The sequence below is a fragment of the Ursus americanus genome, chromosome 21 (assembly GCF_024610735.1).
Source record: "Ursus americanus isolate L20-20 chromosome 21, mUrsAme1.1.p, whole genome shotgun sequence".
NCBI lineage: Eukaryota > Metazoa > Chordata > Mammalia > Carnivora > Ursidae > Ursus > Ursus americanus.
The window spans coordinates 55,574,003-55,592,737 of NC_142147.1; the positions used below are offsets into that span (position 1 = coordinate 55,574,003).

Here is an 18,735-nt window from a genome sequence, read left to right on the forward strand (position 1 = left end):
GCAGACACACAGGGCGTGACCACACGGAGGCCGGCCTTCCCATCACAGGGTTATCATGTCAGCAGGATGTGACAACAGGAAGGGGAACAGCCCCTCCCCAAGGACCTAGCCTGGCTCTGGTGTCCGTGACGCTGCAGCAAGTGGACCCCGAGGCTTCCTGAGATGCCCCGTCCAGGGGAGGAGACCAGGGTATGTCCTTCCCTCCCAGAGCCTCCCCCATGGGGTCTCCTGCATCCTCAGCACATCCCTGGGGTCCTCACCATGGACCGGGTTCCCAGACCCCGGAGATGCTGCGGGGGACGCAGGTTCCTGCCGTGCTGGGAGCTCATGTGAGCACAGACACACGTGTGACGTCTCCGCTCAGCTCAGGTTGAAATCACAGCTGTATGAGCGAGAGGGATCCCAGCCCCTCTCCTGGCCTCAAAGCGTGGGCTTTCTTTCTGTCACAACCTCCATGGTCTTCTCTATTTTCCTGTGACGCCATCCACAACCCCCCTTCTTGGGAACATCCCTGTGAGTCCCTCCTGGCTCCTCGATGCCCCTCGTTCCTGGGCCAGAGCCGTCTTCCCCATCCTGGGGTCCTGCCTGTAAGCTGTAGGAACATTTATTTCAGTCAGAGCTCTGATTTTGAGAGAAAAGTTCACCTTTATCTAAATATTCACCTATCACCCATTGCCCGTGTGGCCCAGCATGATAACAGCCTGTTTCCTTGTTTAGGTCCGATTGTCCCGAACCCCAGTACTCAGGGTCGTTGTGGGGGTCCGTGGTTCCCAGTTCATGGGAGGGGATCCATCACTGTTTGTTTTCAGAGCAGGTTAAGGGGGTTTGGTACATGGGAGCGTTATGGGGTCAGATTCTGCTTCGGCGGGTGTCGGCTACAATCCGTCAAGACCCCTCACGCGCCCCTCTTAGCAGTAAGTGTTACTTACCATATTGCTGAAATGTGGAGAAACAGTCATATGCAGGACCCGAGAAATGAAAGTTCCCCAAACAGTCACAGAACTGTCAGAAAGAACAGAGAACAAAGCTGAACAGCTGCCACTTGCCGGGACCATCAGCGGGTCCTCCGTGTGGACACAGAGAGGGACCCCAGGGTCCTCACGGGCAGGCAGGGGGCAGGGCTGCAGGTGAAGGCTGGAAGCTGAGGTGCTCCCCAGCGTGTGTTTGTGGACAGGCACGGGGGTTTCTCCGCTCACTGACTCAGGCCAGCTCTGAGTCACCTCCCCTATGTGTGTAAAACACATTCACTGCAGCTTTTCTCTTCCGTGAGTGACTGTGAGCTTGGGGCTTGCATTGGACCCATCGCCACCCAACACAGCCCTGAGCAGACGTGACATTGGGCAGTGGACACCATGGAGCGGGAGAAGCTGAAATTATCTCTTGGGGTCAGCCTGACTCAGAACAGCCCCCGGAGAAACCGTGCTGGCACGAACAGGTGTACGGGAGGAGAGTGTCCAGCAAGAACGGACATCAGAGGGTGGTCGTAACAATGGCAAAAAGCTCCTGATGAATAGGAATTATCATACACGAGGAAATAGAATGGATGGGAAAATATGAGAATAAAATTAACCATATTTAAATATCTGAAAAAAATAAAAGGGGATATTGAATTTTTGGTGCAAGAATATGGATTATGTGACAGAAGACTAGGCAATTCTTGAAACAATTAAGAAATTTTAGAGATGAAAAATCCAATAAAATTAATACAGTCAAAAAATTCATCGCGTTAAGGGCAAGACAAAGCTGAAGACCCATTTATAAAACCGGGATGCAGTATTGAGGGATTTTTAGGAAGGCAGCAGAGAGAGACCAGACATGGAAATTCGAGATGCTTGGGGAGTAGAATGAGGACAGGGTGTAAGTGTCAGAGGGACAGAAGCAGGGATGGTGTCGGCAACAGCTGAGGAGATCCGTCGTTGAACATTTTACAGAGACCGGGAGACACCCACCGAGGGTCAGGGTGCATATATTTAAGAAATGACATGTGTATCTTGACCCTTTGCTGTAAATAAAGGAAATGGAGATGCATTTGAGAAGGTAAGAGCAACTTTGCCAAGTCGCCCCTCTGTCGCCCTCTGTCGCCCTCTGTTGCCCTGGGGGCTGGGGGAACAGCTGGGGGACTGAACTAGCCAACAGGGAAAGGGAGTGGGTGCTCGGCCTCCCCAGCGGTGTGGGTCTGCTGCAGACGCCCAGAGTATTGAAGCAGGACCTCCAGACGGGGGGGGGGGGGGGCTGGAGATGGGGAAAGAGGCTGATAAGAATATCGAAGGGATTAAACAGATACATTCCGTCAACGGCATTCAGGACCCCAGTAGGAAGCCTGTCTCTGAGCTGTTGGGAGATCTGCCCCCCCACACCCCCAGCCCTAGTCCAAGGGCGCTCTCCACTCCCCAAGTGTGAAAACCCACACCTCATTGCATGCTGTGGCCAGATCTTTGTGCAGACTCAGAAAACAAACCAGGGTCTGTGGGCAAGAGAGAAACCTCGAACTTGTAGCAAAACAAACGAGAGGTTCCAATTCAAGCTTATGAATTTTGTGTATCCCTGCCAAGTTGGAGAAAATGTCAGATACAAGCAGGACCAATGAAAAACGTCTCCCGTGTGATACAGCTACTAAGCATTTGTGGAGTGACCGCCACTTCAAATGCTAAAACAGCCATGCGAAACTCCAAGGAACACGAGGAATCAAGGACACATGTCATCACCAAAAGATGAGGGCCGCCGTCCAGTAACGGAACTCAGACTCGGAGTTTTGCCGTGTAGCTGACCAAGATTTCAAAATAGCTGCACTGAGGAAACTCATCGACTTATGAGAAGAGAGGAACAATACGAGAACAGAAAGGGAGATTTAGCAAAGAGATAGGAATCACACAAAAGAGCCAAAGAGAAATTCTGGACTCGAGGAATTCAGTTCATGAATAAAATTAATAGAAGGCACTGGACAGCATCTACCGCAGAACAGAATAATTAGAGTTCCGGAAAAAGGAGAGAGAAAGAGAGAGACAGAGAAGGCGTCAAAAGCTTATGTAAAGAAATGATAACTGAGAATTTCTTAAACCCAGGGGGATAGTTGGACATCCAAATTCAAGACTATTACCACACTGATAGGAAAAAGATGCTGGCAAGAATGATCTGTCCGGGAAATTGTTTTGGAGTTATGAAGGACAGATAAAAACTTTGGTCTCTTTACTTGCTTTTTTTTTTTTTTTTTTTTTTTTGGTAGCGTCTTCATCTGATTTTGGGATCTCAGTGTCAGGACAACACAAAGTGTCTTCGTCTGACTTTGGCATCAGGATAACACTGGCCTTGAAGAATGAGTTTGAGAATGCCCCCCCCCTCCTTCCACTTTTGGGGCCGAGTTTGAGAAGGATTGGCTTCATTCTTCTTTGGATGTTCCGTAGAATTTGCCAGTAAAGCCATCTGGTGGCCTGGGATTTCCTGTGTTGATGGGTCTTCAATGACCCATTCAGGCTCCTCGCTTAGTATTGGTTTGTTCAGATTTTCTATTTCTTCCTGATTTAGTGGTGGTAGGTTGTGTGTTGCTGGGAGTTGATCCATTTCTTCCAGGTTGTCTCATCTGTGGGTGCAGGGTCGTTGGTAGTCGACCCTCACAATCCTCCGTATTTCTGCGGTGTCAGTCGTCATGCCTCCTCTCTCAGTTTGGATTTTATTCGCGTTTTCTCTCGTTTTTCTTCTTGGGTGGTCTAGCTGAAAAGTTTGTCAATTAGGTTTATCTTTTCGAATAACAAACTCTTAGATTCATTGATCTTTTTCTTTTTCTCGGGGGTGTATGGGTGTCTCTATTTCATTTATTTGCACTCTCCTTCCTTCCTTCTGCTAACTTTGGGATTAGTGCACTCTTCTTTTTCTTGCCCTTCGAGATGTAAAGTTAGGTTGCGTAGTTGAGAGCTTTCCAATGTCTTCACAGATGCATTCACGACTATAAACGTTGCTCTCTGAGATGTGTTTGCAGCAGCCCACGCCTCGGTTTTGGTATGTGTGTTTCCATTTTCGTTCGTTTAGAGGTATTCTTTGTTTCTGTTACGATTATTTTCTTCGATCTGTTTGTTGTTCGTGAGTGTTTTGTTTAGTGCCTGTAGCCGCTGGAAGGAACGCAGCCCTGCTGACCTCTTCGTGCAGCCCATGGGACCGCGTCACACTGCGGGGCCAGAGAACCGCACGGGCGTGAATGCACAGTTTCCAGCACAGCCTTCAGGGTAGCGTCTTACAGGAGCAGCGGGAACCAACCGGAAAAGCAGAAAGCAGGGTAGACAGCACTCGCTCTAACAGGCTAACTTCCTTCTGAGAAACGTGCTAAGGAACACGATGTGTCTGTGGACTTATCTTCCCACAGATGACTTGTTCGTTCTGAAAACCAGAATCCGACAAAAATTGTCACCTGCAGGGGCGCCTGGGTGGCTCAGTCGTTAAGCGTCTGCCTTTGGCTCAGGGAGTGATCCCAGGGTCCTGGGATTGAGCCCCACATCAGGCTTCTCCACTGGGAGCCTGCTTCTTCCTCTCCCACTCCCCCTGCTTGTGTTCCCTCTCTCGCTGGCTGTCTCTCTCTGTCAAATAAATAAATAAAATCTTTTTTAAAAAAATTGTCACCTGCAGTATGTGGTGGGGGGGTAAAGGGGACGGAGGACGTGGATCGTCTCTGAATGCACCATTTCAGGGGGTTTTAGCGTTTGAGACCTATGAACGTTCTACACAGTCCAAACCACAGTTAAACCGTAAGACACAGGAAAAGCACACTCTGATGTGAATATGATAAAAGCAAAGATATGCTTACGTCCCATCAACACTGGAGCCACAGGGTAAATCGGGAAAATATGACATTAATTTCTCAGGAGCAGGGGTGTGAAAGATCGGAGATATGAGTGTGACATAAGCAGTCGGTGCCGAGCTCTGCATACCCCCACCTGCGGCAGCATCGCCCTGGATGTGAAGCCCAGGCCTCCGGAATGCGGCCCGGCTGGGCTTGGGGCCCTGGTGCTCCCAGGTTTGGGGTGACACGTCAGGGGCTGAGGTCAGGGCACTGACAAGGAAAGGTCGGTGCCGGAATCTGTTTCCAGAAGGCTGGGAGCCAATGAGAACGGTGTGAGACACCTGGGCTCCGAGGTTCCTCGTCTGCCACAACCAATGAGCACAAATGGGGGGGGGGGGGTGGCGACAGCAGCCAGTATTATGCTCATTTAGTTCCAGAGGTCAGAGGCCTGAGGCAGTCTCAGGGGCTCACAGGAGGGTGTCCGGAGGGCCACACTCCTTTCTGGACACGGGGCTCCTTCCTCCATCTTCCAAGCCTGCACTGGCCGGCCGAGTCCCTCCTCAGTGCCTGACGCTGGCTGCCCTCTTCCACGTTTCAGGCACCTGCGGCTGTCCTGGCCAGTGCGGGTGGCGCTGGTGTGGACGTGAGTGCCCACAGCTAACGGGTCCCTGCTTCCGTCCCCCTGCCTGCGCCCCCCGCGCTGGGACTGCTGGGTCACAGGGCGATTCTGTTTACTTCCAGCGGAACCGCCCCACGATTTACAGCCACCCCCCAGCATGCACTGTGGTTCCAATTTCTCCACTTCCTCCCAACACCTGTGACTTTCCCGTACACAGTTTTGCATACATAAAAGCCATCCTAATGAGTGCGTGGTGCTAGGTCACCACGGTTTTGATTGGCGTTTTCTTCCCGGGACTCCTGGCCCAGTGCCGTGGGGCCTAGGAGCAGACGGCAGAGGGAGGAAGGCAGAGACCCTCTGGGAGGAGGAGAAACGGGATGTGTGCAGACCCAGGGCGGGCAGAGTTGGGGGTAAGGCAGCTGACAGGTGTCAGTGAGCGCCTGGGGCCTGGAGCAGCAGCTTCCTGGTTGGGGGCGGGGGGGGGGGGGTGGGGGGTGGGGGGGGGAGGTGGGATGCGGGGCTCCAGGAGGAGGGAGGGGGAGGCGGGAAATTCCACCCTGGAGTCCTCCCCTGAAATGTGAAAGGAAAGCCCCCAGATGCTGATAGCCCCAAAGGGAGAGGTGTGAGCCCTGAGGAATGGCCTGGGCTGAGCCTCATGGGGGCTCTGAAGCTGGCGGGAGGGGGAGCAAGAGAAAGAGGGAGGCAGGGGCTGGAGGGACAGGGAGACTGTCTGAGAACCTGGAGAGGAGGGGCACTCAGGAAGCAGTGGGGCGGGAGGAGTGGCATGATTATGGGTGTCAGACCTGGAGGCAAAGCTGGGACTCGAAGACTGGCAAACGCCGGAGAGGCTAAACGTGGCTTGTCCTCCAGGTGGCGCTTGGGGGCCACGGAGCACGAGGGAATGTCCCTGCCCCCATGGCCTGAGTCTTGACCCCTGCATCCGTGTTGGGAGGGTCAAGAAGGAAGGGAGTCCACAAGGTCTGCTTTTCGGCCCTCTCCCTCCTCCTCTTCCCACCAAACCCTCAAAATGGAAAAAGTGTGGGCTTTATTTCACTTCTGTTTTTCAATTTCCCCTGAACTGTGTCTGCTCCCCTCGGGGCCTCACTGCCTGGACTCACAGGACTCCCTTTCACTGGAGCAGATGCTCGACCTGGGCAGCCGTTCCTCTGGTGGGGGCCGAAGACTCAGGAGTCTTCTCTCCCCCAATGCCCGGCTCTCCACCCTTCCCTTGCGGAGAGCCTGGCTCAGGTCAGAGTCAAGCCAGATTTTAAAGGGAACTACACCATTCTGACTGTGCTGGCTATTTGTAGGGGTCAACCCGACTGGGCTAAGGGATGTCCCCGGAGCCGGGAGAGCATCACGTCTGGGTGAGACGGTAAGCAGCTTTCTGGAAGATTAGCATTTGATTCAGTCACTGAGTGGAGAGGTCCACCCTCCTCATTTGGGTGGGCACCCTCCATCCTCCAAGGGACCGGATAGAACAGACAGGGGAAGGACAGCCAATCCCCCCTCTCTCTCTTCTTGAGCCGGGACAGCCATCCTCTCCTGCCCCGGACATTGTAGCGCCTGCTTCTCAGGCCTGCGGACTGGGGCTGAATTACACCACCCGCCCTCCCGGGTCTCCGGGCAGACAGCAGGTGGTGGGACTTCCGGCTTCCATAACCCATGAGCTGATTCCTATAATAAATATATATTTAAATATATATATAAATACATATATATATTATATACACATGTATATATAATATATATATGTATTTATATAAATTTATTTATATAAATGCATATATATGCATGTATTTATATATAAATGTATATACAAATGCATTTCTATATTATATATACATATTATGTATGTATACATACTCTATTATATAAAAATGTATTATATATATATTTATATTTATATATAATCTTTATAACAGAATCTTTTGCTTCTGTTTATCTGGAGGACCCTGACCAATCACTAATTGTTGAAAAATAATAAAGAGAGAGAGAGAATGTGTCCCTGAATGAAAAAGGGGAAATTCAGTATATAACGTAATGAAGAAAACAAAGATGCAGAGTATAGGGTAGCAATGAGAGGAAAAACCTTGAGTACGAATAGAAATTAACCTTGAGTACAAATGGAAACGCAAAGCTCAGTACAAATTGAAATTGTGTTGGAAAGCCAGGCACCCACCCTCTCTGAGCCAGGACAGACCCTCCGAGCTGGTGAGTCGCAGCCCGTCCCGAGGCCTCGGAGTCAAGGGGACACACACAGTCTACAGTCCCTATCACTTAGGGCTGGCGGACCTTGGGCAAGTTAATTAATGACCAGTCCCTAGTTTCTTCAAGAGAAATGGAGAAAAGAATAGGACCTGCTCTGGAGGGTTTGTAGGAAGATTAAACAGTGTCAGTGTTGGGGCACCTGGCTGGCTTAGTCTGTGGGGCACACATGACTCTTGATCTCAGAGTTTGAGCCCCATGTTGGGTGTAGAGATGACTTATAAATAAAATCTTTTAAAAAATGTGTTACTATTTGCAAAGAAGTAAAATAGCTGAGTTTAGGTTGAATTTTTCAAAAATATTCTTTTAATATATGATAAAACTTTTAATACAAGGCCTACAGCAGGCATGCGTGTTTCTTACCTTTTCCATACAAAAATGATAATAATAAAAGACACAGAAATCAATCAGAACGAGCCACTCACACCCCCGGCAGTTGTCAGGGTCATGTTCCACTTTAATCTGAGTGGGGTCCTCAAGGCTGACCCCGCAAGGCAGGTAGAGACACAGCACGTCCCAGCCCCAGTGGGCTCGGGAGGCCGCACAGCCCCTGGTGGCCCAGCTGGTCCCGCTGTGGGGACGCGGGCGTGCGGATCCCGAGGGTTTGCTGTGGAGGCAGCGTGGGGCCGCCTTGTCATCCAACCCTGCGGCCATCAGCAGCGGCGCTAAGCGATCGGGTGGGCAGTTGAGGACGGAAGCCTAATCTGTGTGCGGAGGCATTAGGAAATGACAGGGGCCGTGAGCAAAGGAGCAGAGGATCCCGTCCATATAACAGATCCATGAGGCCTGCCTGCGTGGTCCGGTCCTGGGGGCTCAGGGAGAGAGGGGTGTGAGGGCGCCTCCCAGGCGTGGAACTCGGACACTATGTGACGCGACACAGAAGACAGAGGACGGACCCAGGGAAATATGGTGATCTGCTTTCTGCACACCACAAGGCAGGGGGCTCTCTGGACACCCCCCAGGGTGCCCACACCCCGTCCCCGTCAGGACGTGTGTTATTAGGGGAGCCTAAGGGCTCGCGTGTGATGGAAGCTGACGTCCCGCACGAGCACACAGGTGCACGTGATCCCAGCTCAGCAGCGGGGTGATTTGAAAACCCTGGGTGTTCGTGGGCAATGTGAGGGTCATTCGGGCACAGAGCAGCCACAGGACTGCAAGATGCTTTGTCGCAGTCCTGGGGAGGAGGGGCACACCGCTCCACGCAGGGCTCCAGGGGCGGTCAGCAGGGGAGGGGGGCAAGCGGAGACTGTGGGCAAGAGCTTTCGGTGCGGTTTCTACAGGAAGACTGAGCAAGGCAGGGTCAGCAGGCTTAGGACGGGCTGGACTCCCCGGTTTCAGCGGGCTCGTGGAGAAGCTGACCCTGTTGTCAGTTCCCTGGCCCCGGGGTGCTGAGGGCGCGTGGAGAGTGGCCCAGAGCGTGAGAGCCCCATAAGGGAGGTGGCTGGGGGTGTGGACTCTGGATCAGCCGGTGCGTGTTTGGAAAGTGCACCCCCAGGAAGAGGATTTCGCTCAGGAGAGGAGGGTCAGGGAGGAAAGCTGGAGGTCTGTGCAGTGACTTAGGTCATGTCCAGCATATGCACAAAGGGCAGATGTCAAGTCTATAGACACCCGAAACGTGGCTAATACAAGGGGTGTTGCAGATTCTGCTCCATAGAGTCATTCTGGGGGCACAGAAATTAGACTGTCGGACATGCAGCATTTTCTGGACTTAGTGGGAGACGAACCCGTGCGCGTGCGGCCTTACACGTGACTTACGTCATGTGGCAAACAGGTTCTCTACCGGTGTCGGCGAGTTAAGGATTTGGAGAGGGCAGATGATCCTGGGTTGTCCGGTGGTCCCAGTGTAAGCACGAGGGTCTTTATAAGAGGGAGGCAAGAGGGTCAGAGGCAGGGGAAGGAGGCGTCACAGAAGCAGGAGTCCTAACCAGAGCCGGACGTGGAGAGGCCACGGAGCTCCCTGAGGACGGAGGAAGGGGCCACAGAGCAAGGGATGCAGGAGCCTCTAGTTGCTAGAAAAAGTCACCAGATGGATTCTCCCCTCGAGCCTCCAGAAGGGACGCAGCTCTATGGACCCCTTGGTTTTCGGCCCAGAGAAACCGGCTCCAGACTTTTGGCACTCAGAATTGTAAGATAATAAACGGTGTCGTCTGAAGCTGCCAAGGGCGTGGTAGTTGGTCTGCAGGGAGCAGCTGGTGCAACTTCGGAAGAACGACGTCCAAGCCCAAACTTGCAGGGCGTAGCTGGGTGAGGGAGTGAAGGTCAGATGAAGGACAAGGTCTCAGAGCGGGATGGTGCTGTTGTGTTTGGAGAATGCATGGCGTCCAGCGTGGATGAGCCTGGAGTCGGGGTGGGAAATGGGAAGCTGCTGTGTTCCGCGGCGTGGACTGAAAGCCTCGGGGCCCTCCCCACGCAGTCACGGCCTCACCAGCTCCCTCGTATGATCCATATACATGTCCATTCACGTGTGTGCACGTGTGTGTGTTTGCACAGTGCGTGCACGTGTGTAGGTGTGTCTGTGCCCGGGTGTAGTTGTGGACATGGGGGCTGTGAGGCTGTGTCATCTGCACACTTACTCAGGCACACGTCCCCTCAGCGCCGCCCTCGTTCCTCCCTGGGACACTCAGTTCAGAAAACACGGACACGTTCTTTGTCTTGTTTCCCTGCTCTAAGCTTTGAGCAGAGACTGGGACCGAGCTCCCCGTGTGGGGCTGCTGCAGGATGGGCCTGTGAAAACTTGCCCTGGTGAACAAAGAGAAGCATAATCCAGAAAACAGGGTCTCAGCTGTCAGCTGCCTTAGTCCAGGTTCAAGGTCAACTCTGGAAGGTCTTTAGAGTCAGCTGAGTGGACAACTAAAACAGAGCCTCTGGGGACAGAGAGGGATATACAGGACACATCTGGAATCATCTGTGTGACTGGGAGACCATAGCCGGGTCTCTGGAAACAGCCAAGCGACCATAGCCGGGTCTCTGGAAACAGCCAAGCGTCTATAGCCGGGTCTCTGGAAACAGCCAAGTGACCATAGCCGGGTCTCTGGAAACAGCCAAGCGACCATAGTCGGGTCTCTGGAAACAGCCAAGTGATTATAGCCGGGTCTCTGGAAACAGCCAAGTGATTATAGCCGGGTCTCTGGAAACAGCTAGGAGTCTGTAGCTGGGTCTCTGGAAACAGCCAAGCAACTATAGCCGGGTCTCTGGAAACAGCCAGGAATCTGCAGCTGGGTCTCTGGAAATAAGTGCTACCCTTTCTATCGAAGATCTCGCTGATTCGAGGAGGGACCACATGGTTCGTGAATCTCCTAGATGTTGATTAAGGGTCTCCTGACTCCAGCTCTTGCCTCCAGGAAATCAGACTGTGTGGCTTTCCAGAAAGCGATGATTCCATTCGGAAGCCCTCCAAACGGCCACTTCACGCGTCTGTGGGAACGGCTTCCTGCGTGTCTAGAGGCAGAGGCCCGGTGGGCTTGGAGTCAGCGTGTGGCAAGGGCTGCGTATGTGCTGAACTCCGCCGTGGGCTCCGTGGGCCGCAGGGACGCGGCTTGGGCTGTCCTCTGTGCGAGGATCTGGTGGTCCAGCTGGGCATACGTCACATCTGGGGGGCCTCCTGCAGTAGGCGTCTGAGAGAGAGACCCAGGTGAGCCAGGGTGGCTGGGGAGAGGCTAGGGGACTGTGGGAAGGGGAGGCTACTGGCCCACCTCCAGGTGAGCCCCATGATCCCACCCCTGGAATCACCACCGCGGAGTTCCCTCCCACGTGGGGTCAGGGCTGGCCTGGGCTACAGCAGACTGAGGGCATGCCTCAAAGATACTGGGGCTTCTGGCCCTCCCTCTCTGCGGCCTCCCTCTGGAGAAGCCCGGGAGGGACTGAGGGTCCCGCCAACAGTCATGGGGGGCAGTGCCATCCTAGAAATGGTCCACATCTTCACAGCCACCTCCAAAAAGACCGTGAGCCAGAACCACCCCGCTGATCTGCTTCCAAACTGCTGAGCAAAGAAACGGTCATTTCGATCTTTTCCTTAAGCTGTGATTGTCGTGCAGCACTCGGTAATGGGGCCAAGGACTTACTGGGGTGTGCATTTCCCCGTCCTTCTCAGGAAGTCTGTCGACTGTGGCCAGATCTGGAGGTGAGAGGACACAGGGTCAGGTTTCTGGGGTGGGTCTTGGAAGGCCAATTTGCCTGAAAACTCACAGCCTCAGGTTTCAACCTTGCACTCCCTCTGGGACATCCTAGAATATTCCCAAACATTCCCTTCTCCCTGGCCTGTCCCTCCTTTCACCTGGTGTTCTCTCTAGGATGTCAACAGCTGGGCTGACCCTGAAGGGAAAGAACAGTGAGCACTGGCGGCCCCTCTGAAGTCAGAGGACTGGAAGGGGGTACGGGGTCAGTCTCAGGGACCTTACCTCTCCTGGGGCCTCTGCTCCTCACCTTGGCTGCCAGGGGGCCCTGATGACAGTCAGGGGTGGGAATTAAGAAGACAGGCCTTCTTCTCAGCACCCCCACTCTCTCCCTGAGACCTACTGTGTTTTTTCCGGCGCTGACAATAGAGGACCATGAGGACCAGGAAGACGCAAAGGAATAGGGCCACAGAGACCCCAGTGAGGATGGAAACATGCTCTGTCAACAGCCCTGGGGGAACAGGGAAGATGGAAGCAGATTATCAGGGGTGTGCATTTATTGGCCACCTACTGCATTCCGTGTGCATGCTGGCTGCTGGTCACGCACACACCGAGGTATAAAATCTCGGTAATGCACAGTAGTCCTGCGACGTGGGAAGCATTGTTACAGAACCAGGGTCCTGAGTGCTGAAGTCCCTGGCCACGGGGCATTGGCAGAGCTGGAATAGGGCCAGCCCCAGAGCCCCTTCTTTCCCCTCCCCCCACAAGCACACCCTGTTCCTCTGTCCCCCTCACTCACCTGAACTGTTACTGTCATCCCAGGGCGTCTGTGGGTCTTCTAGGAAGGAAGAATTGACGCAAGGTCAGAGGCCTGAGCTGGACAGAGAAGGCTGAGTCTTCCCGACTCCCCCAGCCCTGCAGAGGGGGCCCCTCTAGAGCAGCCCTGTGGAACTTTCTAGGAGGATGGAGACGCTCCATCATGCTGTCCGGTATGGTAACCTCACCGGACGATTTCCACTGAAATGCAAGTTAAATAAACTTAAAAGTCAGATCCGCAGCTGCCCTTGCCACGTGTCCTGGGCTCAGTGGCCACACCTGGCTAATGACATCGAGAGGGAGCTGATACACGGCGAGCCCTTCCTGCAGGAAGGAGGCTCTGCGGGACCGTGCTCCCCCCTCCCCTGGCTCACCTCCTTCCAGATTCCCACCCCACCGCAAAAATCCCTATTGCTGATGCCTTCTGCTTCTCACAGCAGCCCCCCCATGGGGCTGAACCTTCCTTCTGTGAGCACAGAAGACTCCGAGTCCTTCTGTTGGCCGCAGCCCCCCAGGTGAAACCGGTCATTCCAGCGCGAGCTTGGCTCTGGGCTCTGCGCATGCGCTGCACACCCATTTCACAGGTGGTCAAACCGAGTCCTGCTGGGCTCCTCCGCGCACAGGGTTGAGCCTCATGTCGCCTCTTCCGGACACTGCCCCCTCCCTCCCGCCGCCCCGGAGGCTGAGTCCTCTATGTCCTTTAAGAAAGGCAGAGAGGGGCGCCTGGGTGGCACAGCGGTTAAGCGTCTGCCTTCCGCTCAGGGCGTGATCCTGGCAATCTGGGATCGAGCCCCACATCAGGCTCTTCCGCTATGTACCTGCTTCTTCCTCTCCCACTCCCCCTGCTTGTGTTCCCTCTCTCGCTGGCTGTCTCTATCTCTGTTGAATAAATAAATAAAATCTTAAAAAAAAAAAAAAAAAGAAAGGCAGAGAACTTCACCTCCTGGAACTTCCCTCCCTCAACACCTTGTCTTTGGTCCATGATGCAGGGTCCCACCCGCTGTAATATCTAATAAATATAAATATACATTTTAAGTTCTGGGTTTTAACTTATATATGTATAATTTAATTTACATAAATAATTTTAATTATATATAATTTAAGATTACTCGTAATGCATAAGCTATATATCTCAATTGTGTCTCAATGATACATAATACTGTTATAAGGTATGTATTTACATATATAAATTATAGCAATACATGACAATAATATAATGTATGACATTATATAATATATAATACTGTACGCTATGTTCATATATAATAATATATTAATGCATTTTATTATAGTAATTATATTACTGTGTACTTAATATATAATGTAAATATACATTCTAATATATCTAAATTATAGATCTGAAATTTTATATTATAAGTTATTGTTTATATATATAAATACATAAATACATTCTATTTAAATATATATAAACATTTCTATTCCTCATTCTAATTCATTTCCCCAATAACGTTTGGGAGCTCAGGGGCCCTTTCTCCTCATTTGCATGCAGCGCTCAGCAGGTGGGTGTCTGGTGCACACGAACAAAGGGTGAGAAGAAAGGGTCAGTATTAGTAAGACCAGCACTTCTTCAGGCTGTCGCATGGAGCAGGCAGTGACCTGAGCGCCGCGCGGCTCGTGAACCAACTCCTGCATCCCCGAGATGGCGCCGCAGGGCCCGGACATTCATCGCCCCCTTTGCGCAAGAGGAACCAGGGGTACGCACGGTTTTGGTGACTGACCGCGCACTGAGCTCCGAGGCACGACTGGAATCTCAACCTTGATCCTGGCAGGAAGGCTGCGGGGCTTCTGCTCTGAACTTCAGTCTTCACAGGAAGAGATGGGGGGTGGGGGCGAGAGGCAGGTGGCATCCCTGTGCGCCCCCCACCCAGCAGGTTCAGGATTCTCCAACAGGGGTTCTCTCTTCCTCTAGGTGGCCTAACACCACCGTTGGGACATAACCGACAAGAGCCCCGTTCTCTCTCGTAGTGTCCGACTTTGGAAGACAGGCTGTCAGTCTGTCTGTCCCTCTGGACTAGTCCCTTGCAAAGCTGCAAAGAGTAGGACCCTGCCCGCAAGGGGGTGGCCACAGCCTGAATTTTGCCCCTCCCTCCCTCGGACTGGTTCCACCCCTTCACTGCCTTGTGCCTTTGGGCATGAAACTTGCATGGCTTTGCACATTAAAGGAGTGGGGGGCTCTCAGAAGGTGGGAGGAGTGCCTCCCACATCCAGCCTCTGCTGGCATTGACCGCTTTCACGGCACCAGGCACAGGGTAGTTCCACCAGCTGGTGTCCCCGTGCCCTGCAGGTGACGGCCCCTCTCTGTGGTCTTACCAGTCCCTAATCCAAGCCAAGGGCAGGCGGCTGGGCCTGGAGCGGGATCCCCAGCACAGAGCCCCCCAGCAACGTCCCCAGGCTGACGTCTCTTACTCAGTAGCTGGGAGTAGGTGTGTGTGTGTGGGGGGGTGTCTCTGTGACCAGGGCAGAAGGACTGATGCTTGGTGGAGGTCGCCAGGATCTCTCCCACTCAGCCTGGCCCCTCTGTACCCTGAGCATCCTTCCGACGACCATGTCCGGCCATCACATCGTCCCAGAGAAACCTGTGGGCACAAGCAGAGACGTCCTCACCTGTCACCACCAGCTGCAGTGGCTCACTGCGCTCAGACCAGTTGGCACCGTTATAATAGAGGCAGCGATAGAGCCCCGCGGTGTCTTCACTCGCCGGGATGGGGAATGAGGCCTGCGTCTCAGTCTCATGCAGGCTCTTCACATCAGGGTACAGCACTTCTCCCTCCTTCTCCAGGCGGAATGTGTCCATCCCAGCAGGGCCCTGGCACACGATGGTCACGGTCTGCCCCCGGGGGATCACAGAGGCCGGCTCGGCGCGGATGGAGGGTCTGGGCAGGACCCCTAGGACGGAAGCAGAGCAGGCTCTCAGGGTCCACTTGTGAGGAAGTCCCCATACCACGTGATTCACCCCGTTAGATACTCAGTTCATTTTTAGGCAAACTGGCGATGTTGTGCAATGGTCACCAACTGCCCTTGCGAACGTTTCCATCCTCTCCCCCCCTCCCCCCGAGACTTCCCCTACCCCTGCCAGGCCCGTTCTAGGTGGGTGTGAATTCTGCTCACTGCAGGTTTTCTCCCCCTTGACACAGAAGCCCGAGACTCAGTCACATCTTGAGCTTTTCTCAGGGTGACACGGGACGTGTGAGAGCAGGGTGGGGGCCCAGACATGTCGGCTGCGGAGTGTGGCTCCCTCCCTGCCCACGGCCACTTTCTGGGGGGACAGAGGGGGCTGGGACGGCAACAGTGGATGAGGGGTGACGTATCATTGGTGGGGACAAGGGAAACAGGAGTCTGGAGTTGTAGGAATGACTCTGGCCTGGCTAGCCCCGGCTGGGGCGGGGGGCAGTCTGCAAAGCCCCAGGGGAAGTCCAGTCCAGGGTGTGGTGGGACACCAGCTCGTCTGGTCCCACAGACCTGGTCCCTGAGGATTTCTGTCTCCAGCGCAAATCTACAGCGGGGCACCCATCTCTGGGTTTGCTCTCTATTTTCTACCTTCATCTCAGCCTTATCTCTATTTCCTTGTTGTTAAGTTTCTTGAAAACCCCCGCCTGCCCCCACTAGGCTGGTGGCTGAGGAAGAGGGGTTTGTAGCTCTGAAACGGGCGCACCGAAGTTACGAAATCCCTCATGGAGGCAGGAGCTGGGAGAGAGTATTAGCTCATTTGCCTACTCTCTCTTTCCTTCCTTCCTCCCTCCCTCCCCCTTCCTTCCTCCCTCCCCCTTCCTTCTTTCTTTCTTTCCTCCTTCTTACCTCCCTCCCTCCTTTCTCTCTTCTTTCTTTCTTTCTTTCTTTCTTTCTTTCTTTCTTTCTTTCTTTCTTTCTTTCTTTCTTTCTTCTTTCTTTCTTTCTTTCTTTCTTTCTTTCTTTCTTTCTTTCTCCCTTCTTTCCTCCCTCCCTCCTTTCTCTCTCTCTTTCTCTCTCTCTCTTTCTTCCCCCCTCCCTCGTTTCTATATATCTTAGTACCTTTCCGCATACAGATGCCCTCCATGTGCCGCTTGTTCTACAAACATGAGAAACACACCCATGATCCCTGCCCTCTCGGGGCTGAAAGCATAGAGGGCGGACAGACACTGAGCAAACACTTGTCCGAGTCCACAGGTGGGAAGTCTGATGCGTCCCTCAGGGTGAGTGTGGGAATCTAGGGGCACCGGGAGGTCGGAGGGAGGAGGCATCTGAACTGAGAGCAGAGGGTCAGGGTGAATCACCCACGCTGAGCAGAGAGGGGCGGCCGGGGCCTGTGACACAGAGAAGTCAGCGTGTGAGGCGGTCTGGAGTTGAGGGGGCAACGGTGTGTTTGAGAAAGAAGGAGGGCTGAAGTATCTGGAGGTGAGTAAGCTGGACAGCGTGAGGGCAGGACAGATCCGGACCAAAGAGTGATGCGTGGGTCTCATTTGATCTGAACAGAAATGATGAAAGGGCTCTAAAAAGCTAATGTTTTGCCTGAAAATAAAAAAAATATGAAAAATAAACTCCAAAGATGAAAGTGACATTTTAAAATTATCATTTAAAAGCATGTCACTGGGGGCACCTGGGTGGCACAGCAGTTAAGCGTCTGCCTTCAGCTCAGGGCGTGATCCCGGCGTTCTGGGATCGAGCCCCACATCAGGCTCTTCCGCTATGAGCCTGCTTCTTCCTCTCCCACTCCCCCTGCTTGTGTTCCCTCTCTCGCTGGCTGTCTCTATCTCTGTCAAATAAATAAATAAATAATCTTTAAAAAAAATAAATAAAAAATAAAAATAATAAAATCATGTCACTGGGTGTCGTATATTGAGGGTGAAGAAGGTGGGATCAAGGATGGTGTCTGGGACTCTGCCCTTGGCCACTGTCCTGTTCTCTGCCCAGGGGATGCTGAGGGGGGGTCTGGGCTTGTGTGGGAGGGCCTTGGGCTCAGCCTGGTCCTGTGGGGCTCGAATTGTCTGGGGGGCTGTCGGGAGCACAGGTGGAGAATGGAGAGAGACCTAGGAGGGTCATACATTTGGAATTGTTTGTAATTCGGGGTATGTTTCAGGGGCTCCCCCCAGGCGCTTCCAGGGCCAGCACCACTTGGTCCAGAGCTGCCTTCAGGGTGCAGAGGGGATGGGGAGCAGACTCACCATTCTGTGCGTGGAGCACTTGGCCCAGGCAGAGCGCTGGAAGAGAGGATCTGGTAAGAGAGACGCCACCGCTGGTTTCCTCGGGGGCTGCCCCAGTCCTTCCTGCTCCGAAATAGTCTCAAGACAAGGCCCAGTCCCCTCTTCCAAACAGTTGCTTCTCCCCTGCCCCCAACCCCTCTGGAGTCTGAATTCGTCCTGTACCAGGAGCCCGTTTCTAGAGGACAAGGGCTGAGGGGGCTGGTCTACGTCGCTCTCCCAGTGTCCCAGAGTCTTCTGGACTGGAGTCAGGACTGGGAAGGGAAGCGGCCCCCTTCCCCAAGTCTCCCCCCACCCCCTCTGTCCCTAGAACCCTTTGCCTCCATTCCAGGACTCACCGAGGGCCAGGAAGGGGATCACATGGGAAGACATGCCTAGACCCCTGCAGCTTCCACCGTCCTGGAGCCTACGGGTGAGAGGACAGAGCCTGCCGCTGACAAAGGGACAGGATGTGTCAGCTGGGGCACATCAGGGGTTTCTACATTAACGGCCTCCCGCGAAGGGGAAGAACGCTCTCCTGTCCTTCCCACTAATGAGACAGAGAGAGGAACTTGGCTTCCCAAAGATGCCCCGATGAGGCTGAACTCACCCCCCCAACCCCTGGGGTGAGACCAATTGTCAACATCTGGGAAAAGGCAGCACGAGATTTGTGCCACAAACTGACTTGATAACACAAAAGAGCCATCCACTCTTGGGCAAGACGTTATGCCACTTTACACCAGCGTTTCTTCATATTTCAAATGGGAAGCCAAAAATCCTCCTCCAGGTCTTTAATATTACGATATTCGTTAAGTTCTCAGTCAGGTGTTGGGAACTTTAAAAAGATCCTGCTAGCATGAGTTCTCTTCCCATCTTCCCCCAGTGCCCTTGGAACTGGGGGAAAGGTGGCTTGCCCCCCCCCCAGCACATGCAAAATCCTGAAGGGGTGGGTGGTCAGGGGACAGAGCTCAGGCTTGG

At 53.4% G+C, this 18,735-nt stretch overlaps 1 protein-coding gene and 1 long non-coding RNA gene across 5 annotated transcripts; one reads left to right on the forward strand and one right to left on the reverse strand.

Moving 5' to 3' along the window:
* Positions 1-7,956: 7,956 nt before the first annotated feature.
* LAIR1 (leukocyte associated immunoglobulin like receptor 1) lies at positions 7,957-18,213 on the reverse strand. 4 transcript variants are annotated; one of them, XR_015728144.1, is made up of 10 exons: positions 18,117-18,213; positions 17,743-17,778; positions 15,209-15,490; positions 12,567-12,605; positions 12,171-12,278; positions 12,053-12,095; positions 11,929-11,966; positions 11,717-11,769; positions 10,229-11,269; positions 7,957-9,991 (listed from the first exon to the last, which is right to left on the reverse strand). XR_015728144.1 is itself a non-coding variant. In XM_045789375.2 (9 exons), the coding sequence occupies exons 1-9, from the start codon at positions 18,148-18,150 to the stop codon at positions 11,123-11,125; spliced, it is 777 nt and encodes a 258-aa protein (XP_045645331.2). In that variant the 5' UTR covers positions 18,151-18,213; the 3' UTR covers positions 7,957-11,122. The 4 variants fall into 4 exon arrangements, 3 of the variants coding, with proteins under 3 accessions (XP_045645331.2, XP_045645330.2, XP_045645332.2); XM_045789375.2 differs by having other exon boundaries at positions 7,957-11,269; positions 12,567-12,602; XM_045789374.2 differs by having other exon boundaries at positions 7,957-11,269.
* LOC123786986 (uncharacterized) lies at positions 16,444-18,243 on the forward strand. Its single transcript, XR_006778082.2, has 3 exons — positions 16,444-16,773; positions 17,658-17,795; positions 18,110-18,243. It is a non-coding gene; the product is annotated as an uncharacterized LOC123786986 (long non-coding RNA).
* The last annotated feature ends 492 nt before the right edge of the window (positions 18,244-18,735 follow it).